We start from the raw sequence: 17,977 nt of genomic DNA on the forward strand, positions 1-17,977 counted from the left end.
TGTTCTTAACTGCAGGCTTGTTTGTATGTCTTTATGGACACCAGGTCTCTTTATGAAGAAATTAGATCAATTCTGTTCTCGGCATCATTATTTTGTTATAAAAATACAGTTTTATTGAAATAGGCAGTATGTTAATGTAAAAGTGTGGTTAGAATAACTGTCAACCTTCAGACTCTAAGTCAGCAACAGTTTCTGCTTTGAGTCTATTCTGGCTGCCTGTTAGTCTCTTCTCAAACTCTTCTTCACTAATTTTTCCTTTTTTTAATCTTTTCAAGAGTCTTGTGTCATTAAGCAACTCTTCCATATCCTCATCTTCAATATCAGAGCCCTGTTGACAGTTGAAAAACAACAAATTAAACACAACACTAGAAGGCTTTCATTCTGTACAGCTGAACACAAAAGAAGTTTAAAATGCAGAGTTTCCAGGCAGGAAATAATACTCAATTTCTGCCTAGGAAACTTAACTCTCATTTATACTTGTTGAGAATTGAAAAAAAGCAAAGAGGAAAAAAAACCCCTGTCCACCATCATGCCCTACTGCTGTACCTCTGAGAAATACAAGTCTAAGCTACCTCCACTGGCAGCATTAATGACTAGCAGCAGAGTGCTGAGAAGTTTTAGTGTTTGGCTTTAAAAAGCTTCTCTAATCTTTTGAAGCTTTGCCTGTCAAGGTCCTAAAAGGTTAATTTACAGTTACCAATTCCATCAAAATAAAATCCCACGGCGCTCTGCCATTTGAAAGTATGTACCTATGCTACAGTAATCACATGCAGTTTAATGGAACTGGCAGAGTTTACCTCTTCAAGCTTTCTTTTAGCTGTTACTTTCTTTTTCTTCTCCCTCTTGGCTTTCTGCTTTGACCAGGCTTTGTTCTTTATGAATTTCTTTTTCCCTCCATTTTCCTCTCTTTCTTTTCTTTGTTGTTCTAATTGCTTTTGTCTCTGTTTTTCTCTGTTTTTATCCTTAAATGAAATTGAGTCTGTATTAACAGCAACTGGAGTGAAGTCTGGAAAACATTTTCCTCTTAGTTCAGGCATCTTTGGCATTTTTAACAACGCAAAACCTTTGGCAAGGCTAGCAAAATCCAGATCTGTTAAAATAAAGATTGAAAGTCAGTTTCCTGCTGGATAAAAAGATAATTTCACTTAGCAAGACACAGAAAAAAAACATCTTACAGTATTTGTTTGCATTCTGTACTAATAACAATACTAAGTCACTTTTAGTTATGCTTATGTCAGTTTTGGTCAAACTTGCTAATTAAACATTTTCTCTTGAAAATTATGAGAAACATCTTGCTTGAAAAATAGGAGTTTCATCAGAATCTGATGCTGCAGAAAGTAACTTTGAGATCAGGAAATCAGTAGTTGAAGCTTGTGGACAATAACACTATGTTTTTTTGCCAAACCAAATACCATCTTCTGAAAAGAGCAGCAAAAGATACCAGCTGCTGCTGGGAATTACCTTTTATTCTGAAGATCAGATTACATTCGTGTTTGGCATAAGCCTGGACGTAAGACACAAATGCTTTCATTCCTTTCTCAAACACTGCCCTGTCAGCTAGGGCCATAGACTTCAGTTTTGGAAGAAGATCTAACACGTTTGCCTGTGGTTTCATTTCCTGCATGGGACACTGAAAACCAGAAAAGAAAGAAATCCAACACCAAAGGAAAAGTTCAGCTGAATGATTTAAAATGCGCTGTGAAACTTCAAACACACGCTTCTTCCCCAGTTAGTCTTGTGAGCTTTGAGCCCACTTCCCCCTCTCCTTGGGTCATTTCAACACTCCAGTTCACCCTCCAGCCCCACACACAGTTGTCCTGGCCCAGCAGAAGTGTTGGCACACTGCAGCTCGAGAGAGGCAACATCTCCATTTCATGCCTTATCAAGCTACATTCTCAGCAGGGCTCTAGAGAAATTATACAATTAATCCCACAAATAGAGGACCAGGCATGGGAAATTATCAGAGTTAAACAGCACAGAGGGTGCAGCGTATAAACTGGTGGTGGCAGGGTTGGAGGCAGGAGTGGAAGCCAGCACTGCCCTTTGGAAATGCTCCATCTACACGCCCTTAGAAATGAAAAGCCTTTCCTTACTCAGTGCATCACATGTTCCTATTACATACTAAGTAACACTGGGAACAATCATGTTCTAACAGATAGCTGCATTTGGTGATTAATAAGCAGCCCTTGTCTTCTTTTAATTATGCACCTCTGCTAAAACATTACCTATGCATACGGCCTTAAGTTCCACAAATTCTGATTTCAAAACTCCTACCAGTAAGCCTGTCCCCTTGCCCTTTCCTGCTTTGGGCTAGAATAAAAGTCTACTAACCTTTTGGTTGATTGAGAGAAAGTTAATGTAAGATTCTTCCATGGGAAGCAAAAATACAAGCGCGCTGCCCACACGGCCGATGCGTGCTGTCCGACCGCACCGATGCACAAAGGCACTGAAACAACACAACACCGAGCTCACTGAGCAGGAGATGCTCAGTCTGATTTGAAGCACTAGACAGCAAAAGGGCAAATCTTGTGGAATGGAAAATGTCAAGTACTATATGCTTTTGAACTAAACCAACAGGAATCAGTAAAATGCAATACAAGAGATGTGTAGCATCCACACTCAATTGTTAGGACTGTATGCTAAAGCAAGGGGTATCTGTTCTGGGGGTGAAGTTTAAGCAAGTTGTAGGGAGAATTATGACAATGGAAGTTAAAATACATGGAAAAGCACTTTTCATGTGAACTTTCAATGTACCATTCATTGAAGAGCTCTGTCCCTGCTCTCGTCTCTGTTCTCCTTCACCCTAGCCTCTCACCTCGGTATTTCTTTGATATTCTCACACTAAGCCTCACACCAGAGTGCCTCTTCACACAAATACAAGTGGTGACCACCCGTTTGGCTTATGCATGTACAACACGAAGTCATTTCAATTCACAGCAGTTACAACAAAAATTGCAGTGTTCCAACCTCCCTTTTTCACACGTTATTTTGTGTGTTCACTCAGACTAACTTCCAGGTAGCGAATAAATGTTTTCCACAGTTGTGTGTTCCCAATTTATATCTGAGTACAGTAACATGACCACAAGTAGAGTAACGGTTCTTAAGAGCTGAAGTTGTACCTTGCACTGCTAGGTGGGTCATACTGTAAAACCCAGTGTACTTCTGGAATGTCTATGCCACGAGCCATCACGTCAGTGCAAACTAAAATGCCACTAGAAGGAGAAAAAGCATATTTTCATTAAACTGTAATTTGAGAAGAGCCAGTCTCCTCCCAACCGTGTATTCTGCATCTACGTTGGCGAATGAGAAACAAAACATTTTAAAACTTTTTTTTTTTTGAGACAAAATATTATAAGGTACTTGCAGCTTTCACCAACTAAAATTCTACATAACATTATGAAAAGGAATGTGATTTATATTACAGCAAACAAATCACAAAGAAAAAGATCAATTCCCTATTACAAGTTCTATTTTAAATCACCATTACATCCACCACAGCCGAATGTAATACTATAAATGCTTTAATAAAAAGACCTAAGCGACTACAAGTTCCAGCATGCTATTTTAAACAGTTGTTCTTCCAGTGTGTTGGTAATTATTTTTCCTGTAATATAAAATGCTAAAACAAAGGTCCCGTGCAATAAAAAATGATGGCTAACAAGGCAAGAGTCTCTTAACAACACGCTGCAAAGCTGACAACACGAAGGTCTTCTGCAGGTAAATTACAGCATCGTGTTGCCATATTCTTGTTCATATACTAATAAAACAGTATCCTGGGTTTCCACTCTGGTTACCGATCAGGAAAAGGTTATTTTCACCACCAGTTCCCCGTCGGCAGTACATTTAAACAGCAAGGCTAACGTGTGGCTGGAGCATGTGACAGCACAGTGTGCCCAGTTAAAACAGTAGCACAGACAGCAGCAACAATGATGGGCTTCATAGCACGTATGTTTGGCCAGCAAGCACCACAAACTGCAGGATATCCTAAATCCGTGTCCCTGCACCTTCCATGCTGCCACACAGATTATCTAAATTAGGCTGGAACATGCTCCAGTCACATTTTCATTTTGTTTGTGATCATACTTTGAGTACCTAAGCAAAGTTTTCGTTATTATAAATGCACTCAGAAGCAGCTAGTAGCATCCTTCTCCTCAACGCGACACCACCCTTCCACATGTAAGTGGCAGAATAATATTGTCAGACAAAATTACACACCCCTCACTGTTTCCGCTTTGGGCTGGTTTAGCCTGTTTGTGTGTTCTTACCCTGGGAGCTTACGAAACTCAGTAAAAATCTTGTTACGTTTGTGTTTCATTTTCCCGTGAATGCTCATTATTTTCACTTGTTTAATTAAGGATTCCAAAGCCTTCCCATAGTATTCCACACAGGCACACGTGCTGTTGTGATAAAGGCAGACATAAAAGCAAATGATTATGCTGCATTTTTAATCTGGTTTAGACAGTCAAACTAGAGTAGTCTGAGACCTTTCAAAAATATACACTATTGCCTATTTTTATGTAAAATATGTACATAATTTTTACAATTAACATATAATCATCTATAATGCCTTACTTTAAAAATGCATATAAAATTGATGTTTTGCTTAATAAAGTTCAACACAATCCTGACATGAAGCAATGACCAATCTCTTTTTAGGCACCAAGACAGCTATTAAAATGACTCACTTTTAAAATAGTTGTGACCTTGTCAACACAGGGCACAGTTTAGGAATTTAAGTAATAAAACACCACACTGTTTTCACAATGAAATACAAACAGAATTACCTGAAAAAGACTAGATGTTTTTCCTGTTTGTGCTGTCGAAGGAAATGCACCAACTGATTAAATTTTTCATCTGCTTTGCAGATCTATGTAGTGCAAAAGAAAAAAAAAAAGTAAGAAAATGGATTTGATACAAAGTGATCTGCCAGTTTCCTCCATTCATTGTGCACTGATAAAAGCCTATGGACATAATTTCTTCATACTGATCACTTGCACCACAGTTCATCATGTGGGATATTACTCCTGTATGTATCTCGTTTTAAGTAAAAACGAACAGTTAAGCTCCCAGTCTTCCCATCCCCAGCCACAACATCTCTCCTGAAGTAGTATCTCAAGTATCCCTCAGCCACTTCTCTGAAATTGCCAGTCTTGGTTACTGGGTTACTGATCTCTGGATAACCCACAAGAGCTTTATGTCTTTGAGACTTCTGATTTCTCTATTAATGTGATCCTAACTGGCCAAGATTTAAAAGGGAAAAAGGAGAGGGAACAAGAAACTGTCACAAAGCACAGAGATTCTCACCATATAATAGTTCTCCAGGCGCGTTGGAGTCTTCTGTGTGTTGCTTGCTGCCACCCCCTTCTCTTTCACCGAGATGCGGACAGGATTCCGGAGACCTGCTCTCACCAGGTTCTCCACCTCTTGAGTTTGAGTTGCTGAGAAGAGACCTGTCCGTCTCTGCTTGGGCAAAAAGTCCAGAATGGAGTTTAAACTGCAAGTAAGCACACGGAATTCCCTCAGAAAGAAGCTTAATCATTGGAAGAGTTTATAAACAAAGTAGCTCTTCTTACAGACTGCCAAGTATATAGTCTTCCATTGAGCTAGTTAACTTTAAGAGAAAAGGAACATCAAAGCTTATTTGTTAAAGTGTTTTTTAAGCCATTCCAGTGCATAAATGATACTTAACCAAGCATTAATACCGCATGTGCTAATATACGTTTTAAAAAAAAGAAACTGTAAACTCTGTATTCATCAAGGATCCACTTTTCCTGACTCTCTTCCCCTCTTAGCAATAGCCTTATATAGTCTACAGAGCAGAAAGGCAAAAGAACAAAACAGAACAAAGCTAACTTTAGAGGTCATTGTAGGCCACGGTCATTCACATCGATCATGTAAGAACTCATTTAAAACTTCACAAGTATCACTAGAATTTATTTAAATACCTTGCTTCGAAGCCCATATCTAGAAGTCTGTCAGCTTCATCTAATACCAACACATCAAGAGACTTCACACAACTCGCTAGATCCAGCCCATCTGCTTTTCTTCTGAACAGATCCTCCAAGCGGCCCGGTGTAGCTACAATGATGTTCCCACTGTTTGTGAACAAGACACACAGCAATTTTGTAACTGTGCAAGGTAAGGACTTTGGTGGAGCTGCTAACATAACTACCACAGCACAAACCTGCACTCAAGTTGATTGCATTCATCAACAAAACAATTTCAGTTTGTCACTTCTAACCGTGTTCATATTTCAGTGCCTTTCAGACACTATGTTGATGGGAGAAAAAACGCTCAGGTGAAAGCACACCATTTGCGGTAATAAAAGTTTAGAATACAATCAGCAACTATCAGCTAGAAGAAATATTTGGTAACTGTGCAAAAGCCAGTGGCAAATATAATTGCTTCAAAACTTCGTCACTGGTATCAGCGCTAAACAGTTCAGAAAATTATTCATCAGCATGGTCTCAATCTCACCAGAGCCTACTGCTAGTGCAACATTTACAAGAAAGAAGGAACTGAAATACTCAGCGAAGGGAGTTTTCAGCTCACCATGCTGCACACTGTTCTTCACCCAAACAGCACGTAAATGGTACCGATTTCACATATGATCCTTTCCTATTGTCTCATCATAGTGTATCTCACTCAAGGAAAAGAATCCCATTTCCTCAGCATACACCCTAACGTACTCAGGCAGTACCGTCACACTTTAGCACCAGCCAGACCAAAGCCCTAATCTGAAAACCCCAAGGGTGGGCAGTGAGCCACAGCTGTGAGGCATTGATAAAAATTATTGACAATCAGCTCACCCGTGTTCTTTGAACTTCTCAACATCTTCCATGGGATTCCTACCGCCGATAAAAAGAATCTGACTAAAACAGCAAAACAGGAAGATTTAGGTCATCTTTCAGTTTTGCTAGTTTACAAATGACAGAAGTCCAAAGAAAAAGGAACTACAATCATGATAAGCCTGAAGTTCACTCACCTAAACCTGGGGAAGTGTTTTGTGAAATGTGACAGCACCTCATCGATTTGAATAGCTAATTCTCTCGTTGGTGTGATAATTATAGCTCCAACCTGAAAAACAAAAGGAATTTATGGAAAAGAACAGACTAGAAGAAAGATTTGGGAAAAATTCTCCCTTACAAGCTAAGTGAATATGAGCCATGTTTATGATCCTAGTTTTAGACAAAATATTTCCATAGAAACACAATAAAGCATACAAAATAACAGAAAATATCTATGAAAGAGGTATTATACCAATGTGCAAAGTACCTCTGCTCAAAGAGTAGTATCTAATAATGGTATTTCACAGCAAATAACAGTGCGAGTTCTCTGTACGCTAAAACGTATTCAAAGTCAGTGGATGCTAAAAAGCATACAAAGACTCTTGTTTGCAGTATGTCATCGTATTTGATATTTTAAGACACTTTTCTAACAGCTCAGAAACCTGTTTGGATCCTGGCAAACAAAAAGCTGTATTTAAGTGCAAAGAAAGCACCCCAATATTTATTTTCAAGTTTTAAACAGTTTATTGTTACTGTTATACCAAAGAGCTGAGCACACAGTCACTTTATGTGAATGCAATTTTTCTTATTGCTACTTTTCCTGAAGTCGTTAAATCTTATTGGCACATCACAAAAACATACTCAGAACTGAATAACTTAATCTTACCTGCATCTTCTTTAATTTTTCTTCCCGTCTGAGAAGAATTTCCAATATGGGAATTACAAATGCTAAGGTTTTGCCACTGCCTGTTACCTGTGAGAAGCGAAAGAGAGTCAGCCCTCCCTCAGCTCCAGAGACAAACCAAGAAAAGCAATAAACTCGACCAAGAAAAAGCACTCACCGCTTCTGCCGCAACGTCTTTGTTATTCATGAAGAGCGGAATGGTCGCAGACTAAAAAAAAGGGAGAAACATCACACGAACAGCTGAATTGGCTACGGGGGAAGTAAATCTCCCAGAGGCTAAATCCCCGCGAGAGACATCAGAGCTCTCTGTAGACATTACCCGGGCAGAGCCACGGACGGGAAAGCGCAGCGACAGAAACCGAGCCCCCTGACACCGCCCGCCCAGCTCGCCCCAGACCAGCACGGGCTGGCCCAGGCGCTGCTCACACCGCCCGCACCCCCTTCCCCAGGCCCTGGGGCCGGCGGGGAGCGTCCCCTCACCTGCACCGGGGTCATGCGGGCGAAGCCGAGCTCCCGCAGCGCCCGCAGCACGCCCGCACTGAGCGCCAGGGGCAGCGACTCCCAGCTCCCCTCGGTCACCGCCTCCATCTTTGACGGGCTCCCGGCCGAGTCCGCCGCCCGGCCTGTTCCCCGCCCCGGGGTCCGGCCTCGGCCGCGCCGTGCGGAAACACGCGCCGCAGCACCTTGGTTCCGCCCCAGGCACGGCCGGCCCCCGCCTCCCCCTGCGGGTTTTTGCCCCCGCTGTGAGCAAACCCGGTAGTAAACACCCCCTTCGGGTACAGCAACAAAATCGTATTTTTATGGCAAGCGGGCTATCATAGTAAGTACTTCTGCGGGTCATATAGACGCACTGCAACACCCAACTGCGCAGAGCTGAGTAGCAAAGCTGCAGGTTTAGGACTACCTACGATTCCTTCTGCCCGCTCACAAAGTGGGATGGCGTTGGGATGAATCCCCCACATCCTGAGATACTTTATAAAAAAGCTTTGTGTTACACTGTACTTCCTTAAAGCATCAAAGAAAAAAAAATACAAAGTTACTTTTCTTTTTTTTTAAAGAATTTGTTTATTTATCGAACCTGGGTCATATTTAGATTCAACAAGCAATTTTTAAATGTACATCTTAGAATTCAATTTTAAGTGTTTTTACACAAAAATATTGGCACACAACAGTCGCCATAAGGTGTAAGGGCCACCTTTCTGAAGAACTGCTGCAAGTGTTTGCCCAAGGTTGAAAAAACTTTACCTGGAACATGAAAACCTGTAACAAATTTTAAATTAATTGTACAAAACTGTTGTGTGTTACTTGTAGAGGCTCCGCCCTGGAAAAAAACCCACCCCATCCCCAAAAATGATTACAACTAATATACATCAGTCACAACATAATCCTGGCTCAGCACCCACATCAGACGCTTCTGTAATTTTTAAACCAATCATCAGATACCAAAGAAAGTAACTTTATACAAAAACAAATCTACATGTGCCTGAAAAAGAAAACACACCAGTATTTAGCATTATGCTAATTATGATCAGATAATGGCAGAGACTGCCACTTAACTTAAATACAAGGGCTGCATAGCATCGCAATAAACCCCCAGAATCAACAACCCTTTGGCATCAGGAATCCAGGTTTCCTGAACACTAATGCATTCTGCAGTAGTGCCAACAGTCTGAGCTTTGGACCTGCAAAAACCAAAGGGTTAGCTATTGTTTGCCAAGACACTGCACACAATTGGCTTCGATATAAAACCTGTGAAAGACTAAAAACCGTATGATGATCGTTCGGTAACGAGAGGAGAAAATGTATTTTCACATCGACTATTTAATTTGAAAGAACTTTGGGAATAAGTTGACATAATTAGGATAGTTACCAAAGACTTTCTTTTAAATAGCAACTAGGTATGAATACTAGATTGGAAGTTGTCAGCTGTCTTCTATTCATTACCAGAATAAAGTTCCAATAACTTACTGGCAGTTTATGTAAGTGAAGAAGGGATTACTTTGATTTCGAAACACCTACTGCAGGGTTAAAGACGTCAAAAATGCAAACAGTCATGTTAGGGCCTTGTACCGTTTCCCTAGATAGAACTGCAAGTACGAAAATGGGAAAAAAAGTTAGAAAAGACATCAACATTGCTTGTTACTACAGCTGAATTACAGCATTTGCAGCTTGCTTTGACCTCGCTTAGCATACAGACTAGGCAGATTTAAGTGAAAAAGATTATGCCAATTAAGTGACAAGATTTCAGCACAGCTTTTGCTACAGGAGATATATAAAAACAATTCCTTTTTAATTAGGAAGAAACATAAGCAGTTAAGTTTTACAGTTCAGTAAAGAGGGTTCAGAAACTAATTGACTTTTTTTTGTGACCAGGATGTTTGGTAGACAGTGAACTGAAATCCGGGACCAGAAAAGTACTCAAACAACCCTTCGGACTTCAAAAAACCTCTTCAGATAGTAGATTTGTCCCAGTGTCATGGCAACTAATACAAGAGCTTCAAAGAATGACCAAAGAACCACTCTGCTGTTTGTGTTGTCATTAACTGTTGGGGAAAAACAAAAAAAGAAAAAAAAAATAGTAAGTAACAAAGCATTTAAAACAAAGTAAAGTAACTTACTACTTAAGTAACAAACTTAAAACACACTTTGTCATTGGAACTGAAGTACTGCACATAAACTACTGATATTTGTATCATGTCATTACAAATGTCCCAGAAGGACTCTGCAGTCTTAGAGATGAGATCTGAGAGGGGTATTTTTCTGAACAGCTTGAGCCGTGCTATGCAAGCAGATGTTTCAACCTCAACTTCAGACGTACACTTCAGCACCTTTCTCTATTCCGCCCACCTTCAACGAGGCCAGACAGTAACTTGTACCCCCCAAACAGAAGCCACTTGCTTTTTCAAGTAATAGTTGTGTATTACAGTCTCAAAGTCAAGCAGGGAATTCCTAACCTTGAAAGGTTCATCATCTTTGGTTCTAAACATTCAGCATTTTCTTAAATCAGACCATTAGTAACAGAAATCATAAAACTGGAAATATCCATATGTTCAAAAAGTTGAGGGGCCACTGCTTTACTATTATGCTGTATTTTCACATTAAAAATACTTCCTCTTTATTTTTCAACAGGCTTCCACTCAGCGCACTCAGTCACACCTTAAAGCTGTATTTCAGAGAGCGAGGGTTGTGACTGGAGAGGTAACCGTATTCTCTACTTGGAAATAACAGTAGTTCTTTATTTCAACAAAATATTTTAAAAATACTTGGCTCAATTATTAAGCCACACCTACTTCAAGGATGAAGTAATAGCTCAGCCAAAGTCTGCCCCTGGGAACCATATCATTACTGATACCTTTATGAATACGCCATTCAAAGAACTATAGAATTTACACCAATTAAGCAAAGATTATTTTGCATAACAATCTTCATTACATGAGACGCGAGCTAATTTAAAGACAACTGCAAGCACCAACTACGTTCTTTATTGTATGCACAGGTCCTTCAGAACTTGTTCTACATTGTTTTTTAAGTAACTTGGTATAGCTTTCACGGACTTGTATTTTAAATCACATTTTGAAAGTTCATTTGAGAGGGGAGAGGCATTTAAGCCAAAGATACGTACTTGCTCTATGTATTCTTTCACGAACTTCCATGTACTCCTGTTCATGCTTTACAGCTGTCATAGCCACTGCTAACTCGTTAATCATTTCTTCTAGCTTGTTCTGATGAGCTGCAGAATAATTTTAGAAAGTCTGTTATTGACTCAAAAAACAATTCGTTAATATTTATGAACAGTTATACTTAGTTTCCTGTCACAGAAGAAGTTCTGAAAAATGCAGTCTGTACAGCTGAAAACTCTCTATCCTTACAGCAAAGGTCAGTTTTCATAGTGCCACTTTTCCTAACATGTTGCTACAGTATTAAATAAGTGGGAAAACACCTTTCTCCACATCCGACTAGAAGGCAGAAGACACGCAATTTAGAGTCAGTACAGACCACTTATTTCCAATATGGGCATACTTGTCCAGAAAAATGGAACATACGAACACGTGAGATCAATACCACACACTAGTATCTATTTTGTCAATATCGTCCAATATATTCCAAGCAAATTATCTTAACGTTACAGCTTTTCCTAGTTGTTAAGCTTGCAAAAATAGAACGACTGAGAATTTAGCTTAAGATCATGATGCTGGCAAAACGAGATCACTTTCTGAAGCAACATATCACATCTCGTGATCTTCCGGTTTAGCTGAAGCACAGCATTCAGCAGAAACGATGCCAAAGGGGCCTGGCAGAGGGCAGGAACCGGCTTCAGGTTCTGGTATGTTGTGAAAGCAGAAGAGGAGGAAAATACCAAACCAATGACAACAGAAAACTAGCTTGAGATAGTTCAGCAAGTGGAAGGATCAGAGATCCAAGATTTAGTGATTTGGCTGTCAATCGCAGGATCTTTTAAACACATTCATGCTCAAAGAACTGTCCACTTACATATTTATAAATTATGCAAGTAATTTTCAAAGTTTTCTAGCACCAAGAGAAGTTCAAGATATCATTCCATGGACACACCCTGGGCAATCAGCTCTCGTTAAAAAAGTCACAAATCCCAACACATTTTCCATTGAAGGGACATACGTGGCTTTGAAGCTACCTTATTACGTCTTCATTTATAAATTAAGTGTTTCAGATCACAATCTGAAAATAAAGCTATTCAAAACACACACCTTATGTGGAATAGCCAAAAAGAGGACCAGAGAATAACACTCATACAAGTTACAATTAAAATCTAAATAGCTGTGTAAACCACAATCGCTTTACTAATATTGTAAATCCCTTATTTTCATGGCCAACTGGTCAAGTGCAGTTTATTAGTAAGAGAAGACATTATAGTTGCAGGGATTGTTTAAACCCACTCAAGAAAAACACACTCAAGAAAAAGTGTTTGCCTTAAAAATTTAAGGCTGCACTAATATTCTTTACAACAGATACATTCAGACTCAATAAAAGATTTAACTGAGTCTCTTTTAAAAAAAAATTAAGAGTTAGGAATTTTTTACTTCTCAAGTGATATCAAGCACTCAATACACACAGTTATTTACTTGCTAAAATAGAAAACAAGAATTTATTGCCTTTCTCGCTACAGTTAGTGATTTCTAAATAAAACTTTATGACTTGTTACCCAATACATTCATTTCTTTCTTTTACGGCAAATGACAAGTTTGAAGTTCTTCCCCTTGTAACATTACTGATAATTCATAACCTAAAAGAAGCTTATTGCTTCCCAAAGCCCTTGATTATTCAATACCCACTTTAGCAATAGAAAGCAAACACCGTCTAAAATATCCAGTGTTCTTGGATGTTCAGTGTTTTAGTTTAATTTCGCCTAAAAGACCTGATTAAATCTTCTGTTAGTCATAAAAAAACACTTGAAGACAAACTGTCATGGACAGTTCAGTTCAAGGACCTGATCCCAAGAGCTGCTAAGTATATAAACCTCTCGATGGAAGCTTGCAGGTGCTCAGCATTGCTCAGAATCAGACCTTTTATGTAGTTTATTAAAAAGACATTCTCATGCTACAAACAAATGTTACAGAGAAAAAGCAAACGTTAGCTGTTAGTGAATAAACATATGCAAAAGACAAGATGCTAATGAGCTTTCAAAAAGCAGTACACATACCATCCCAGGTATCTCCACCACCTAGAGAAAAGTGTAAGAGATGAACACAAGTACAGGACAAAAGGCTGCAGATAAAACAGTCATTTACATGGCTAAGAGAAAAAATTTATATTAGCACATTTATCATAGAGCTCAACTAATGCATGTAGTAGTCTACATATTGCTGAGCAAACTAGAAATCAGAGAATGAAACTGATGAAAAGACTAAAGGATGAAAGCATTAGTTTCTGCAGATGGCCAAGTGATTCCCTGGTGATTTTGCATTAAATCGTGTAATAAGGTCTAAAAACATCCATATCCACTTTAGCTGTGCGAGAGAACAGCTAACTAGACAGCCTGAAGAAACAGGAACTCTGAGAATCCTAGTCAAGTTCAGAAGTCATGCATGTAGGGAAAAGCTCCCAAGACGGAGCTAATTTCTTTCCAGGAGTCTTGCTCACCTTCTGTCTCCATGTCCTGCCCCTTTGGAGCTTCCCCAATATCAATAGTGAACATCACTATCTTGGGAGTCATGGTGGACATTCTGTTGCTAAAGCAAAACTTGTAAGTTCCATCCATGTGAGCAGCAAATGTGTATTTTCCACTGGACTCTCGATCGCCTTTATAAATTCCTTTATTATCAGGCCCTGTAATCTGGACGGAGAAAACAAAATATCATACATTTTATTTAAAATACAGTGGTTTTAAACACACCATTACATTACTGCATGCGTATTCTGAAGTTATCCAGTCATATTTACCAATACCATCTGTAATCTGACTGGGTCAGCATTCTTCACACTTTCCCTCGCACAACTCAAAAGCAGTGATGCTTTTCTCTGCGCAGAAATATTTTTTAAGAAAAAAAAAAACCTTCTTGGTAAAGAAAGCCATACAAAAGCCTCTCTTACCGGCCAAGATTACTGGTCTTCCGTACTCAAGATAAGAAGCATTCAAGAACAAGTAAACCATAAGCTATCTACAGCGCTGCTGTTAGCCAAATTAACAACTGCGGTGGGAACCTTATCTCTGATGTCTGAAGGAAAACAAAAAGGGAAAAAAAGACATTCTCCCATATGTCAGTCCTACTGTAGGCATATGGACGTGCGCTGCTGCAGTTACCATTTCCAACGGACTAAGGGCCTGAGCACTGAGCGCTCAGGGTGACTGGGATCTTAACGCTTCCATCCCGCCAGGCCACCAAACTCAGCTGCTGAGCTTCCACCAGTGACATCTGGATGGGATTTCATAGCTTCCCGACTCTGACCTGTATTAGAGCAACGTGTAATTTTAAACTATTCTCTTCACTCTCAGCAACAACTCTACCATGTTTAAGTTATCCCAAGCAACTATCTGCTTTTCACCAAGATGAAAGGAATTCTTCTTTATTATTCTCCTACTGATTTGATGTCTCATCGAAGAAAAGGACTTACCTACAACTTTCAAGATGGCAATCAACCTGATTAAAGCCAACACCTTTTGATTCAAGGGGAGACAACGCTGCTCCCAGAATAAGCAACACGTTTTTGTAAGGAGCAATCCTGTTCGTTCGTCCCGCCAAACGGTTTATTAGGACAAGACTACACCGAACAGAAGAACGAAGAAAATCTCAAGAGCAGAGCTCCAAAAACAGGAAGGCTGCCTCCTGCAGCAACAGCAGAAACGACGAGCAGCCTCAGGAAACGTAACCCCCGGGAGAGGCACCTCGTCCTCCCCGGGACGGCCCACGCCACCACGCGAGGCCCGACCCAGCGGGCAGGCAGCCCCTGTGCCCCGCAGCCCGACGGCGAGCCCGCCGCACGGAGCCCCCGCGACCGGGCGGGACCGTCCCAAACTTCACGGACGGTTTAAATCCCCCTCGAGTCGGTGTTTGCCCCTCGCCTCCACAGGGCACCGCCGCCCTCCCGGGCGCTGCCCACGGCCGCCACGGCTTCCCCACCCCCGCAGGCGGCGGGGCCCGGCCCCGGGGCAGCCCCGCGGCGGCGGGACAGGGCGCGGCAGCCCTGCCCTCAGCACGGCACCCGCCGCCCAAGGTCAGCCCGCCGCGGCCGCCGTCCCCCCTCACCTCCACGTCGATGTCCAGGAAACCCCCCTCCGCCACCTCGAAGATGAGCCCCATCTTCGTGCCGGACGGCACCCGCTCCAGGAAGCACTCCTCGGCGTGCGCGTCGATGCTGACGAAGTAGGCGGCAGCCGGGGCCGCCAGCGCGGCCAGCAGCGCCAGCACCGCCCGCACCGGCGACATGGCGGAGCCCAGCGGGAGGGGGCACCGAGCGGCGGGCCAGCAGGAAAAGGGGAGGGGGGACTTCCGGCTCGCGCCACGCCCCTTCCGGGGCACGGGGCCGCCGCTCATAGGCCGACGCAGCCCCACTGCCACGTACGGCCTGCGCTACGGTGGCCATCAAGGGACTATCCGGAACGGGACAGCCCAAACCCTGAGGCAGAGACCGCGCGGCGCAGGAGGCGGGGCCCGTCCTCGGGAGAAACCAATGAGCACGGAGCAGGGGGCAGAGCCGCGGCGTAAAGAAGCCAATCAGCACGAGGCGGGGAGAGCTGTCCTATCAGGAAGAGCAGCGGGCGGAACGGCATTGGGTGGGCAGCTGAGGAGGCGTTACCCGACAACCGGGGGAGCGACGGCGGGAGCGCGGTGAGGCGGGCGGGCAGCTCCTGAGGGGACGCGGGCGGGAGGGCGGCTGTCAGCGCAGCCACGCTCAAATGCTAATTTTCAATTAAATGCTAATTTTCAATTAAAACTTCCAGTCAGAAATACAGAAGGTCGTGCTTGAGCTTAAGGAAGTCTCTTTTCATGACCAGCTGTTTTAATTATCTGCAGAAGATTTAAAGACTAAAGCACGATCTGGCTTTCTAGTGAAATATTTACGCGTTTGGGTTTGCCAAGCAAGCGCCGGTTATTGTACTCCTGGTAATACTCAGACATTACGTTTGTCTTCGGTTGTATGACAAATGAAATCCAAATACTTGATTTACATAAGTAAATTCTGCTTATCTCACTCAAGCGGCCGGTTCCGAGCTAGCAGAGCTGGCTGCGTTAGTGCAGGCTCAGGGTGTGCACACGTGCGGAAGGGAAAGTTTTCTGCAAGAGAAGCATAAACTTGAGGTCACATACGTGACTGCGTAAGAGACCTCTCCTGCCAAGTCACTGAACACTTCCATTGTTTTCAATGAGTTCGGATGAAGCCAGCCTTGAATCTACCACTTTCCATAGCATAAACTGCTGTGCTGGTTTTTCATCTATCTCAAAGTAGTTTTAGTCTTGCCACTAGCACGTTCCCTAAGTTATTACTTTTTTCCTCTATGTGCATTTGTACATAACAATGGGAACTCATTTAATACTGAATTCTGGTGGCGTGAACTCTTTTTCTCATCTCCAACTCAGACAAAATGATGATTTTACAGCGTATCTGTTCCCTTGACGTACTGCAGAGTGTTCTCCAAATGTTCTGCTCATACTGCTACCCCTTTTCATGCTTTCATAAGTGGCCTTTGCCAGGAAAGGATGACTACGCCGTTATTTCATTCTCATGCTCCCTCTGGAACTTTGTGCAATATCCTGCCGTGGTCAATTTGGCAATAAATTTCATGAACAATATGTACATATATTTTCACAGGATATCATCGATTATTATACACTAGGCCATTGAATGTTGAACTCAGATGTTTGGAGACTGTTTTGTTACCTTCCTGGCTGCCCAGGTCCATGAAGATGAGTGCCTAGGGACAGCGCATGAGGAAGATGGATATTTTGTAACTTGTGACAGAATGAGATACTGACAGTGTTGCACAAAAAAATTTGTCTGAGTGTCACAGTGTTGCGTTTCACGTCCTTCAAACCTCCCATTCACTTGCACTGGCGTTTTGCATCCACCAAAAATAGATATTAACGCTGCATTCACAACACACAGCATGTATCAGTCATTCCAGGCTTGGCTTTTGCAACTCCAGTTTTATTTCCCCTGACTAGTTCCAGTGTTTTACGTTATTCATAGTATCTTGTCCAAAACAGAACGTGTTATTCCTACACTGCATACAGCAAGTGGCAGGATCAGGACCTAAAGTTCTTTCAGGGCACATTTAATTTATCTCTAAAGACTCATCTGGAGTACCTCTTACTAAGCATCGGGAGGATAAGAACATTTAAAAGTGCACAGTCACGCCTGAAGGCAAAAATACTGAAAAACTTAACCAGAAAAATACATTTTGGTTTTAGTTTAAATTCCTCTGTAAATGGATCTGTGCCAGCAAACTACTTGTACTATAAAATCTCCACTGACACTCTGAACACGTGTCTGGCATAAAGACTCTTTTACTCTGCTCTTGCAGAGCAAGGGCCTAAAAACCCTGACAAGGTGCGAGATGCTGTGTCAGACCCTTGCTGTCCTGCAGAATGACTTGTTCACCCCATCCCGTTTGCCTGCAGCCTTCGTTAGCCTTCAACCTCTTTTGGAGCAGGGGATCATCTTTCCCTCTTCTGTTTTGGTACCGTACAAGTCTGCTTTAACACAGGCGCTGCGCTCGCTCTCGGGGACCGTGGTGCCACCGACACACCGGTGCGACTCTGCCGCTGCTGCGAACCCGCTTCGGTGCTGGGTTCCATCAACGTGGGATCCC

At 42.0% G+C, this 17,977-nt stretch overlaps 2 protein-coding genes across 3 annotated transcripts; both read right to left on the bottom strand.

The window, feature by feature from the left end:
- Positions 1-119: 119 nt before the first annotated feature.
- On the bottom strand, positions 120-8,288 carry DDX55 (DEAD-box helicase 55). Its single transcript, XM_068412699.1, has 14 exons — positions 8,173-8,288; positions 7,850-7,900; positions 7,675-7,761; positions 6,986-7,077; positions 6,810-6,872; positions 5,946-6,095; positions 5,305-5,494; positions 4,785-4,867; positions 4,266-4,397; positions 3,120-3,212; positions 2,332-2,446; positions 1,462-1,630; positions 798-1,090; positions 120-328 (listed from the first exon to the last, which is right to left on the bottom strand). Exons 1-14 carry the CDS (start codon positions 8,278-8,280, stop codon positions 161-163), a joined length of 1,794 nt encoding a protein of 597 aa, XP_068268800.1. The 5' UTR covers positions 8,281-8,288; the 3' UTR covers positions 120-160.
- Positions 8,289-8,760: 472 nt separating this feature from the next.
- Positions 8,761-15,724, bottom strand: TMED2 (transmembrane p24 trafficking protein 2). 2 transcript variants are annotated; one of them, XM_068412697.1, is made up of 5 exons: positions 15,414-15,721; positions 13,810-14,002; positions 13,370-13,390; positions 11,315-11,422; positions 8,761-10,235 (listed from the first exon to the last, which is right to left on the bottom strand). In XM_068412697.1, exons 1-5 carry the CDS (start codon positions 15,699-15,701, stop codon positions 10,111-10,113), a joined length of 735 nt encoding a protein of 244 aa, XP_068268798.1. In that variant the 5' UTR covers positions 15,702-15,721; the 3' UTR covers positions 8,761-10,110. The 2 variants fall into 2 exon arrangements, with proteins under 2 accessions (XP_068268798.1, XP_068268799.1); XM_068412698.1 differs by lacking the exon at positions 13,370-13,390 and having other exon boundaries at positions 15,414-15,724.
- Between the last annotated feature and the right edge of the window lie 2,253 nt (positions 15,725-17,977).

This window comes from Nyctibius grandis, chromosome 14 (genome assembly GCF_013368605.1).
Source record: "Nyctibius grandis isolate bNycGra1 chromosome 14, bNycGra1.pri, whole genome shotgun sequence".
NCBI classification, from domain to species: Eukaryota; Metazoa; Chordata; class Aves; order Nyctibiiformes; family Nyctibiidae; genus Nyctibius; species Nyctibius grandis.

What these genes read in the sequence shown, in the direction of transcription:
- DDX55 (XM_068412699.1), bottom strand. Translation starts at nt 8,280, where the DNA reads ATGGAGGCGGTGACCGAGGGGAGCTGGGAGTCGCTGCCCCTGGCGCTC. An exon ending in AAACACTTCCCCAGGTTTAG is followed by an intron (nt 6,873 to 6,985) that starts GTGAGTGAACTT and finishes TTGCTGTTTTAG; the next exon opens with TCAGATTCTTTTTATCGGCG. An exon ending in AAACATCTAGTCTTTTTCAG is followed by an intron (nt 4,398 to 4,784) that starts GTAATTCTGTTT and finishes TTATCACAACAG; the next exon opens with CACGTGTGCCTGTGTGGAAT.
- TMED2 (XM_068412697.1), bottom strand. Translation starts at nt 15,701, where the DNA reads ATGAGCGGCGGCCCCGTGCCCCGGAAGGGGCGTGGCGCGAGCCGGAAG. An exon ending in GCAGGACATGGAGACAGAAG is followed by an intron (nt 13,391 to 13,809) that starts GTGAGCAAGACT and finishes ACTTTTCTCTAG; the next exon opens with GTGGTGGAGATACCTGGGAT. An exon ending in TGAAAGAATACATAGAGCAA is followed by an intron (nt 10,236 to 11,314) that starts GTACGTATCTTT and finishes TTTCCCCAACAG; the next exon opens with TTAATGACAACACAAACAGC.